The sequence below is a fragment of the Conger conger genome, chromosome 16, assembly GCF_963514075.1.
Source record: "Conger conger chromosome 16, fConCon1.1, whole genome shotgun sequence".
Taxonomy (NCBI): Eukaryota; Metazoa; Chordata; class Actinopteri; order Anguilliformes; family Congridae; genus Conger; species Conger conger.
In genome coordinates, this window is record NC_083775.1 from 35,257,724 (window position 1) to 35,268,206 (window position 10,483).

A 10,483-nucleotide genomic window follows, 5' to 3' on the forward strand; every position below is an offset into this window, starting at 1 on the left:
TATGCTTGCTTTCCACAGGGATGTTTATTCCATACAACAAATGTCTCTTTACACAATTTCCTTAACTCCGCTTAATTGCTCTGAGCTATTGTTAAACTGAATGTTAACTCAGCTGTAATTCAGACTGAGAAACGCAAGGTCCACAAACTTCTTCCGCTATAACGTTATCAAAGCACCAGATGGTTTAAATAGAACCTGTTTCTCCCGTTAGTCTACTTCAGGTGACTGAACCCTTATATCCTGATGGATGCAACTCAGCCATCAAGGCAAGGCTTCAGGTGAATCATTCCAATAGCTTATTTTTCTTATATATATATTTTTTCCTTGCATCTGACCAGGAAATCAATCAAGGTCTTTAAAGATAGTCCAACCCGTTAAATGTTCCTTCTAGAAGCTAGAAGCTAGGAACTCCCGAGTCCCGAAAACACAAGTGCGTCCCTTGCGGAAGTAATTCTTTGGAAAGCGTGACGTAAAAAACGATCTACCGGTGGACCACCCCCATCTGCCACGCATTTGCCACGTCTGTTCCTGACGTGACTTCCAACTGACATTGGAAGCAAGGACATACCATTTGCTGTCATTTTTTACATTTACATTTTAGTCATTTGGCAGACGCTTTTAATCCAAAGCGACTTACAAGTGCATAGGTTCTACCACAAGTCAAAGCATCACAACCAGAACTAGGAAAATACACCTGGACTGCTGTTCTAAACATATAGTCGTCATCATAAGTGCAATTTATTTTTTTTATTTTTTTATTTTGGGGGGGCGGGGGGGGGGGGTTAGACAGGGATAGGGGTATCAGAAGGGGGGGGCGGGGTAAGTCAGGAGGGAGGACTAAGGTAGAGTTTGAAGAGTCTGCGTCGAAATAGGGGGAGGGATTCTGCTGTCCTGACAGTGGTAGGCAAGTCATTCCACCACTGAGGGACCAGAACGGAAAACAGGCGTGAACGTGCAGCTCGACCGCCAGGTGCCCGTAGAGAGGGACCCGTAAGGCGACCAGAGCTGGCAGACCGGAGTGGTCTAGCTGGGGAGTAGGGAGTGATCAGGGATTGTATGTAATGTGGGGCAGTCCCCTTAGCAGCCTGAAATGCCAACACTAGGGCCTTGAATCGGATGCGTGCGGCAATAGGAAGCCAGTGGAGGCCAATGAGAAGCGGATGTCCTCATGTTCCTGCTTTTAATGTCTTCACTTCTTTTTCTAGCCTCTCCTGAGTGGAGCAAGGAGTAGAAACAGGAGCAAGGGGGGAGAAAAATAACCAACTGGAATGAGCCCAGGGAAAATGGCACTGACCGCATCTTTCCTGCTTTAGGCAACACGACACTGTGTGATGTAGAGGAGCCCAGAGTGCCTCTCTCCCTGCTGGGGCCTAACCTATGGGTTAAAGCATCAACATTTCACATATTCACACAGCTTTCCCTCCGTGCCCATCTGTGGTTCCCTGGCATATAAGGTATAAAGATCGCATTATTAGACTTGAGCGTTGACGTGAATCATGTACCACCCACAAAGTGAGATATTAGCGGTGTATTTACACAACTGAATAAACATTCTTTACCTTTAACTGCAAAGAGTTTGATATATGGTTATTTGCGCTGGCAGTTCGAGTTACCGCAGGTTGGTCAGTAGCGCTTAAGACTGTTCCTCCAAATGTCATGGCCCACGTTGGACACAGCCTGTGTGGTACTCTGACAACCCACTGGATGAGTTTTATTTTGAGACTCTGGTTTTCATTGTGAAATGAGCCTCCTCTACCTGCATTAGCTTGCAGTGCACACAAGGTCATGGCATGACTTGTGTTGGTCGACTTGCTTTCTAAAATGCGAGTGTCCGCAGGTCCAGAATAAGCGGTTTCAGGAGAATAGTGTCGTTTTTTTGCCCGCCTCCCAATGCATTACATTACAGTTATTTAAGCTGACGCTTTTATCCAAAGCGACATACAGTTGATTAGACTATGCAGGGCACAATCCCCCCTGGAGCAATGTGGGGTTAAGAGCCTTGCTCAAGGGCTTAACAGTTGTGTGGATCTTACTGTGGCTACACCACGTCTTCAACCGCCAACCTTCCAGGTCCCAGACATGTACCTCAACCACCGGGCTGCGGGCCGCCCCTTCTGGCCTGAGCGTGAAGGGGCGGGGCCGAGCTCTCAGTCCTCTTTCGGCCTGCGCTCCTTCCGGGCGCGGGAGGCCATGAGCCTGAAGAAGAGCGCGGGGCACAGGGTGCGGATGTACACGGCCAGGGTGGGCAGCAGCCCGGCCAGCAGGACGTCCGGCTTCCTGCCTCCGACGGCCCTCAGCACGGCCTCTGCCACCTCCCGCGGGTCCCGCCCCTCCGCCGTGGTCCTGTCCTGGACTGGGGTACCGCAAGGGCACCCCCAAAAAAACAGGAAGGCTGAGAAGCACAGCCTAACACCCCCTGCTCCCATTGGTACCTTATGAAATAATGAGCTCTACAGCGGTCCCATTTTGCTGGAAATTACATTTCCCTTGCTATGTGGAGTTGCAAGTGCTATAAAAAAAACACAAAGTATGACAGAACACAGTCCCGAAATAAATCCACAGTCTGTATTAAGGAACCGCATTTAACCGCATGGCCCAGCTTGTAACCGGAAGAAATCCAAACAATCTGTGCAGTTAGTTGCTGAGCTAGCCAGCCAATCGGAACAGAGGCTCATTGATATCAACAAGCCTTGAAGTCACTAAAACAGCCTGTTCTTGGTAAAGCTCATGAGAGGCGCTGGAGAATAGACATGCAAAACTGGATAGCTATTGTTTTTGGTACTTAAAACCACACAAAATGTCTAAACTCCCCCAGGACCTAAAACAAAACCCTGCAAAGGTGAACCCCATAGAAGCTGCTGGCAACGCTCGGCACAGGAGGTCGTACAACAAAGCCTCAGATCCAGGTCTTTGTGTGCCTGTGTGTGTAACACGGCAGCGGGGGGGGGGGGGGGGGGGTTTGGACAGCGGGAGCCGGCTGTACTCGGCCCTTACCTCCGTATCTGGAGCCGTCGGCGGTCACGGCGTTGAGGGACAGGTTGGTGCGGATGTAGCCGGGGCTGATCACCGACACGGTCACGCCGAGCTCCGCCACCTCGGCCCGCAGGCAGTCGAAGAACGCCTGGGTGGCGTGTTTGGAGGCGGCGTCTGCGAGGGAAGGAGGCCAGAGGAGCTGTGGGTCCGCTCGACGGTTAGCGACGCTTACGCCGCGCTGTATAATTCAACACCCAACTTTATTCATAAACGCGGCCGTGTTGCATGGGCGGCCTGTAGCGTAGTGGTTAAGGTACGCGACTGTACCCCCCCAAGGTCGGTGGTTTGATCCCCGTTGTAGCCACAATAAGATCCGCACACCCTTGCACACCCGTTGGACCCTTGAGCAAGGCCCTTAACCCTGCATTGCTCCAGGGGAGGATTGTCTCCTGCTTGGTCTAATCGACTGTACGTCGCTCTGGATAAGAGTGTCTGCCAAATGCCATTCATGTAATGTAACATGTTTAGCTCGTCTGAGGAAAATGACGTCTGGCAGCTCCTCTGCGTTTATGGCTTCGTGATACCGAGGAGAAACGGTTAAATGCACCTCTGGGTATCGGCGGGTGATGTGATTGGTAACAGAATGAAGAGACGCAGACTGTAAGCGCGTGGCGGGCCGTGTACTCACAGGCTGATCTGAAAGGGACGGCGATCTTGCCCTGGACGCTGCTGATGACCACGACGTGTCCGCTCCGCCTCTGGACCATGGAGGGCAGGATGGCTGAGAGACGACACCACACTGGAGCTCAGACCCCCAGAGCCTCAACTCAGACTCCCAGAGCCTCAACTCAGACCCCCCCAGAGCCTCAACTCAGACCCCCCCAGAGGCTCAACTCAGACCCCCCCATGGGCCTCAGACCACCGCAGGCCTCAGCCAGCTTCTCTGACCAGTAAGCCAGAATAAATAACAGCGTACATTGTCTGTACACATCTTGGTAATGCACCTGACCTGCACCCATCCCATTGTTAGCTCTAAGCGGGGTATTTGACAGTCGCATGTTTGGACAACAATTACTGGCTCAGTCCAGTGTGAATGCTGTCAACCTGACAAAAACAGCATATTCATCAATTGTTTGAACGGCAGAAGCTACCAGATTCTCTGGAAAAGTGAAAGCAGCAATGGTCCATGTTCCATGAATGAGTTTTCGCTTTCTATGTCCAGCTGTGGTAAGAGCTACATAAAGAGCTAACCATATCAGAACTACAGAAGAGCTGGCCTTTAAGCAAATGCGACACTGGAACAGGAAGGGACAAGACTGCTTGTCTACCTGCAACTGCCTTGGGCAGAGTCAAAAATGTGGCAGGATTTCCAGACTGAGTCTTTCTTTGAATCACCTGCTGGATCTGTTACTGCGTCATCACCGTTCATACCTTGAGTGAGGGCGAGCGGGCCAAAGTAGTTGATGCCCATGACCTCTTTGTGAACGTCCACGTGGGTGGTCAGGACCGCCCCGCGGTAGCTGATGCCAGCGTTGTTGATCAGGATGTCCACGTGGCCGTGGCACTGCAGGATCTCCTCCGCTGCGCTGGCCACCGTCGCCGTGTCCGACAGGTCAAAGGTCACGGTGCTGGGGCTGTACGTCTGCGGTTACAGAGACGAGAGTCAAATAAAAATTGGACGGGCCGATCGGTATAGGAATAAACACTTAATGTTAGAGCTGTACACAAGGATGTTTTACAAAAGAAATCGGTCATATTCCATGTTTTTGGACTGAAATTGATTTAAATATAGCCTCTTTTGTTTTTTTAATCTAGTAACCTCAGAAGAACTTCAGCCAATTACACAAGTCTAAAAAAACAAGTAGCGATGATGGACAGAACAGCGACGACAAGACAGTGAGAACAGCCAAGGCGGACAGTACAGCCATGGCGGACAGAACAGCGATGATGGACAGAACAGCCAAGGCGGACAGAACAGCCAAGGCAGACAGAACAGCCAAGGCGGACAGTACAGCGATAATGGACAGAACAGCGACGACAAGACAGTGAGAACAGCCAAGGCGGACAGTATAGCCAAGGCAGACAGAACAGCCAAGGCGGACAGTACAGCCATGGCGGACAGTACAGCCATGGCGGACAGTACAGCCATGGCGGACAGAACAGCCAAGGCGGACAGAACAGCCAAGGCGGACAGAACAGCGATGATGGACAGAACAGCCAAGGCGGACAGTACAGCCATGGCGGACAGAACAGCCAAGGCGGACAGAACAGCGATGATGGACAGAACAGCCAAGGCGGACAAAACAGCCAAGGCGGACAGAACAGCCAAGGCGGACAGTACAGCTATGGCGGACAGAACAGCCAAAGCGGACAGAACAGCGATGATGGACAGAACAGCCAAGGCGGACAGAACAGCCAAGGTGGACAGAATGGCCAAGGCGGACAGAACAGCCAAGGCAGACAGTACAGCCAAGGCGGACAGAGCTGCTTTCTTCAGGCACACCTTCCGTTTGCCGTCCGCTGCCTCCCCCAGCTCCTGGACCAGCTGCTGCAGCCGTGTGCGATCCCGCCCGCACAGAATGAGCCTGGCCCCCGCCGCGTGGAACACCCGGGCGCACTCTGCCAACAAGCACAGGGTCAGGGTCAGGCACGCTCCCCGACAGCCCCCATCTCCAAGAGGTACAACTATCATCCAAATAGCTACGCTGTTAGCACAGTCCTGAGCATAACCGAATGCAGCTACGCTATTAGCACAGTCCTGAGCATAACCGAATGCAGCTACGCTATTAGCACAGTCCAGAGCATAACCGAATGCAGCTACGCTATTAGCACAGTCCTGAGCATAACCGAATGCAGCTACGCTATTAGCACAGTCCTGAGCATAACCATACCTTTTCCCAGCCCAGAGCTGGCCCCGGTGATGACCACCACAGCGTCCTGGATGTGGGCCCTCTGTCGGACCCTCTGCAGCAGCTGGTAGAGCAGCAGCACTCCTGCACCGCCCAGCGCGAACGGAATCACGCTCCAAAACCGCTCCATCACGGCCCCTCTGAACACACTCCTCCTGCAGGAGCCGCCGAGTAATGGTGAATGGTAAATCCAAACAGCTTTATAATTAATGTGTCTCATTCGCCCATTCGCCCATTCACACACACACACACACACACACACACACGCCAATGGTGATAGGCTGCCATGCAAGGTACCAATCAGCTTGTTCGGAGCAATTAGGGGTTAGGCGTCTTGCTCAGGGACACTTCAACACGCCCAGGGCGGGGATTGAACCGACTGCCAGACGACAGCTCTTACCTCCTCATGTTGCCCCCAAGTCAGAGGAGTCGCTAAGCACGGCGTCTCATTTCACTGTGCTACCATAGTGCAAAATGCGAACTAAAACATGCTTAAATACCTAACGCTGACTTTGGCAAGGGCTTCGAATAACAGCTGATCGTATGAACACCAAGCTGTTAAGCACATATCATACATTCCCTGAATTTTAAAAATGACATAGGCCATTATAAAAGCAACAACAAATTATGTGTATATGTGCAATAAATACTTATAAGAATCAAAAATCTGTTCCAAAATCCCTCCGTACATCAGACTTGGAAAATATGCATTTCACATGTAGCCTCCACTTCTGGGTCAAAGATCAATAGATGTATCATGAGTTAACAACTGCAAAACGGGGCAGAAAATGACCTCTCAAAAGGCATTGCCCACAGACAGGCATAATCATTTTTGTTCAGGCATTTAGCCTAGCAAACATAAAGGCTGATGCAATGGCCAGATCGGATGTTGAGACATCAGTGTCACAAGTGACATACATCTACACAATAATGTTAACTGCCATATGCGTAATGACGACTGGGGATCTAGTCCCAAGTAACTATTCTTGTGTTAAATGTAGTGAAGCTAGTGCTAGTAAACACATGATAAGAGTGTTAGTTAAGCCACCATGCAGTCTAAAAGTCATCCGTCCTGACTACTGGAGGGAGCCTGTTCCACCCTTCATGTTTAAGATTTCCCACCGACACGAACTTAATTTACCAAAACGAACAGGCCTATGTATTTCAAATACAAAAAAAGTGAAAGACCAGCAATGCCTGATTCAGGGAATAAATCTCTGACCCAAACCCAAATAAATAAATAAAAGTAAGAATGCTCACCTGGTTAATGCTAAGGCTAGTTAGTATTCTTCTGGCCGATCGGCTTTTATCCACCTCTCCTACAATGAGCTCAGCCCGGTTTATTAAAATACTCCCACCAGAGGCCCTGCAACTAGCTTCAGAAGGTCCGCCTAATTCCCCCAAGATGAGCTTTAAAACATTTCTCAATGACAGACGGACAATATTAAGAAACGGCCGTTCGCGCGCCGACACTCGATTGTTTCGTCATTAGCGCCGACAGCTGCTCCTCTCAGCGCGGATTCCCTGGATCGAACCATGGAACATATTCGGCCTCAGGTGGCAGGGCGCTCACGAGCAGGATTACATTAAAAAACATGGTCACTTCAATGCCACGTCAAATCATTCAAAGGTTTCATGACCCCAAAACACTGCAGCCTATGTTGGCTTAGTTGGTTTGACTAATTTTCTGAAATATAAAGGCTGATGCAATGGCCAGATTGACATTTGTCGTAACCGAACTTTGTATCTACATGTTGCAGTTCAGTATTGTTAGCAATATTTTTCATTGCAGTAGTTCAGTAAAGGTTCAAAAAATATATATTTTGAAATACAACAGCCTTTACTGAACTACTGCAATGAAAAATATTGCTCACAATACTGAACTGCAACATGTAGATACTGGAAAAAGAATAAAGTGCTTCCTTTTTTCTTAACATGGTAAATAGTAAATGGTTGGCATTTATATAGCGCCTTTGTCCAAAGCACTGTACAATTAATGCTTCTCATTCACCCATTCAAACACACATTCACACACCAATTGGCGATTGGCTGCCATGCAAGGCACCGACCAGCTCGTCAGGAGCATTTGGGGGTTAGGCGTCTTGCTCAGGGACACTTCGACACACCCAGGCCAGGGCAGGGGATCGAACCGGCAACCCTCCGACTGCCAGACGACTGCTCTTACCGCCTGAGTCAATGTAGCCCCAACATGATGAATGAATGTGTGGCATTTCACAAAGCAGGATTACTCGGTTAGCTGGATGACTGCACTGAGTAAAACCCAGAACAGCTCCTTTTACTCGGTCCATGTCCCAGATTTGGGAGGGCTCTGGGGTTTACAATGCAGTTATCCAGCTAACTCAATAATCCTGCTTGGGGTGACCAATCACGTGCCATGGAGGGCCGAGTGTACGCGCGTTTTTATTCCAACCAAACATTACGCCAACTGATTTCACCATTTAAACACACCTTCAACCAGAGAGCAGGGGATTAATTATTGAAATAAGTTGGAGTAGTGCAGGTTGTTGTTTTACCACAGGACTAAGACAGCTGAATCTACTCATCAAGGTCTTGATTAAAGACCACGATTATTTCATTAGTATAATCATGTGAAAATGATGAATTCATAAATGGGACGAAAAACTCCCGACAACGGGCTCCCTCTCCCCGCTGACTGGGATTCCTGCAGTTTGTCGCCTCGCTACACACGTAGGGTTGCCACCCGTCCCCGATTCTCCCCTTTGTTTACTTACGTCCATACAATTTAAGTTATGGCAAAGTTAATTATATGTCGCTAATACCAACGACTAACGAGCAACATTTGTCTTAGAGCTACATTGTTTAATTGTTAGTTCAGCGACATCACAAAAATGTAGCTAGCCTAGTTCACCGTTACTTTCTCTGCCAACAGCACTAGTTCGCTCGGTTGACACACAGGCACTGCAACGTCTGACATTTGTCGTAACCGAACTTTGTCTAGTTAAGTTGCTATACGTAGTACCGAAAACAATAAGCATATTGTAGCAAAAGGGCTGATGTCAGCAGGCCAGATAAGCTAACGTGCTAGCTAGATACGGTCATATCCAGCAGCCTACATAGCAAACATACGGCTACATAGCTAGCAAAAAGCTAGCTGACGTTAGCGATTCAGTGACCAAGGCAATGCGAGTTACGAGTAATTCTAATCTGATTTTACCACAATATAATGAACCTCTATTTTATAATATGTCTTCAGGACAATGTTGCCAACATTACGATACTGGTTAGCATACTAGCGACGAACAAGTTTCATTGATCCTACCTATGAGAGATGAGGCTCATGTCATGGTCAAGAAAACCGGAAGTAAAATCAGTCGGCGTAGCTTTTCGAACCAATCACAGTCCACCTGGGCTGAACTAGCAAATGTGCGTACAGTAAGCAACTTTAGAATTCACTTACAGTAAGTTAATGACTTAATATTCTATAATTTCTATGATCAGTTAACAAATTGATAAAACCCACAGGCAGACCAGTTGGCATTCCCAAATAAATCATAACTGAACAACCTTAATTTAAGGCTGTAGGCAAAAATGTTATTCAATCAAATCAAATATTGTGAATACTTGTAAAAGTAGCAATACTAGAAAATACTAACCATGTGGAAGTAGGCTAAAGCCATACAATATTTATTTACAAACATCCGATAGAGCACAGGTGTTGAACACCAGCCCTGGAGGGCCGCAGTGTCTGCTGGTTTTTGGGTTGTTCTCAGCACACGTGGTTCATTCAAATTATTGATTGGCTACATAATCCACACACCTTGTTCTCAAGGCCTTAATTGGCTGCTGACTGAAAGAAAACCACAAAACCTGCAGATACTGCAGCCCCCTGGGAATTCAGTTTGACACCCCTGCTATAGAGGAGGTGAAAGGTTGTCCTACACCAGTGGTCACCAACCCTGGTCCTGGAGAGCTACAGGGTCTGCTGGTTTTTCCTCACCTTAAAATCAGCACCCAGTTGAGACCCAGGTAACCAGGTGAGGTGAGTTCAGTGTAATCAACTGCTCTAATTAAGTGCAGAGTGAGAACGAAAACCAGCAGACCCTGTAGAACTCCAGGACCAGGACTTCCTGGATTAGTTACAGTGCCCTTGGAGCTCCAGTCCTGGAGGGCCGGTCTGCATGTGATAATTCATTCAAACCAATCATCTTAGTTTGTTTTCTGACAATTCTATAAACTTTGCTGGTTCACTCCTTTACTGGAGCACAGTGACATCTTTAGGATACACTTTGCAGCCTGTTTCTGTAGCTGGTATCAGATCAAGATAAGATGGAGCTAATTAAGTCATTTAGACCAGAAGTTGGCACAAAATCCTGAAATGGATCGGCCCTGCCTTGGAGGTATTCTGGCGATAATGGCTCTCACTGTGGTTTGGTGGAGACCCAGAACCTTAGAAGTAGCTTTGTAATCCTTTCCAGATGGCTATATATATATATATATTTATCCCCCCCCCCCCCCCCCCTCTGCAAATAAAAGTGGGCCAAAATACTTCCAAAGCTATGTAAAACCTAATTAAATTATAGGAAATGTTGCACTTATTGCACTTATTGCTGCGAAAGGTG

The 10,483-nt window shown here is 48.3% G+C and overlaps 1 protein-coding gene across 3 annotated transcripts; it reads right to left on the reverse strand.

Moving 5' to 3' along the window:
• dhrs7b (dehydrogenase/reductase (SDR family) member 7B) lies at positions 1-9,248 on the reverse strand. 3 transcript variants are annotated; one of them, XM_061223731.1, is made up of 7 exons: positions 9,184-9,248; positions 5,865-6,037; positions 5,477-5,592; positions 4,405-4,615; positions 3,662-3,754; positions 2,995-3,147; positions 1-2,348 (listed from the first exon to the last, which is right to left on the reverse strand). In XM_061223731.1, the coding sequence occupies exons 1-7, from the start codon at positions 9,201-9,203 to the stop codon at positions 1,954-1,956; spliced, it is 1,161 nt and encodes a 386-aa protein (XP_061079715.1). In that variant the 5' UTR covers positions 9,204-9,248; the 3' UTR covers positions 1-1,953. The 3 variants fall into 3 exon arrangements, with proteins under 3 accessions (XP_061079715.1, XP_061079716.1, XP_061079718.1); XM_061223732.1 differs by lacking the exon at positions 9,184-9,248 and adding an exon at positions 6,283-6,305; XM_061223734.1 differs by having other exon boundaries at positions 2,000-2,353.
• Between the last annotated feature and the right edge of the window lie 1,235 nt (positions 9,249-10,483).

Coding starts and splice junctions, on each gene's coding strand:
- dhrs7b (XM_061223731.1), bottom strand. CDS start 9,203: ATGAGCCTCATCTCTCATAG. Junction 5,593..5,864: donor CAGCTCTGGGCTGGGAAAAG/GTATGGTTATGC, acceptor GCTTGTTGGCAG/AGTGCGCCCGGGTGTTCCAC. Junction 2,349..2,994: donor CGACGGCTCCAGATACGGAG/GTAAGGGCCGAG, acceptor ACCCCAGTCCAG/GACAGGACCACGGCGGAGGG.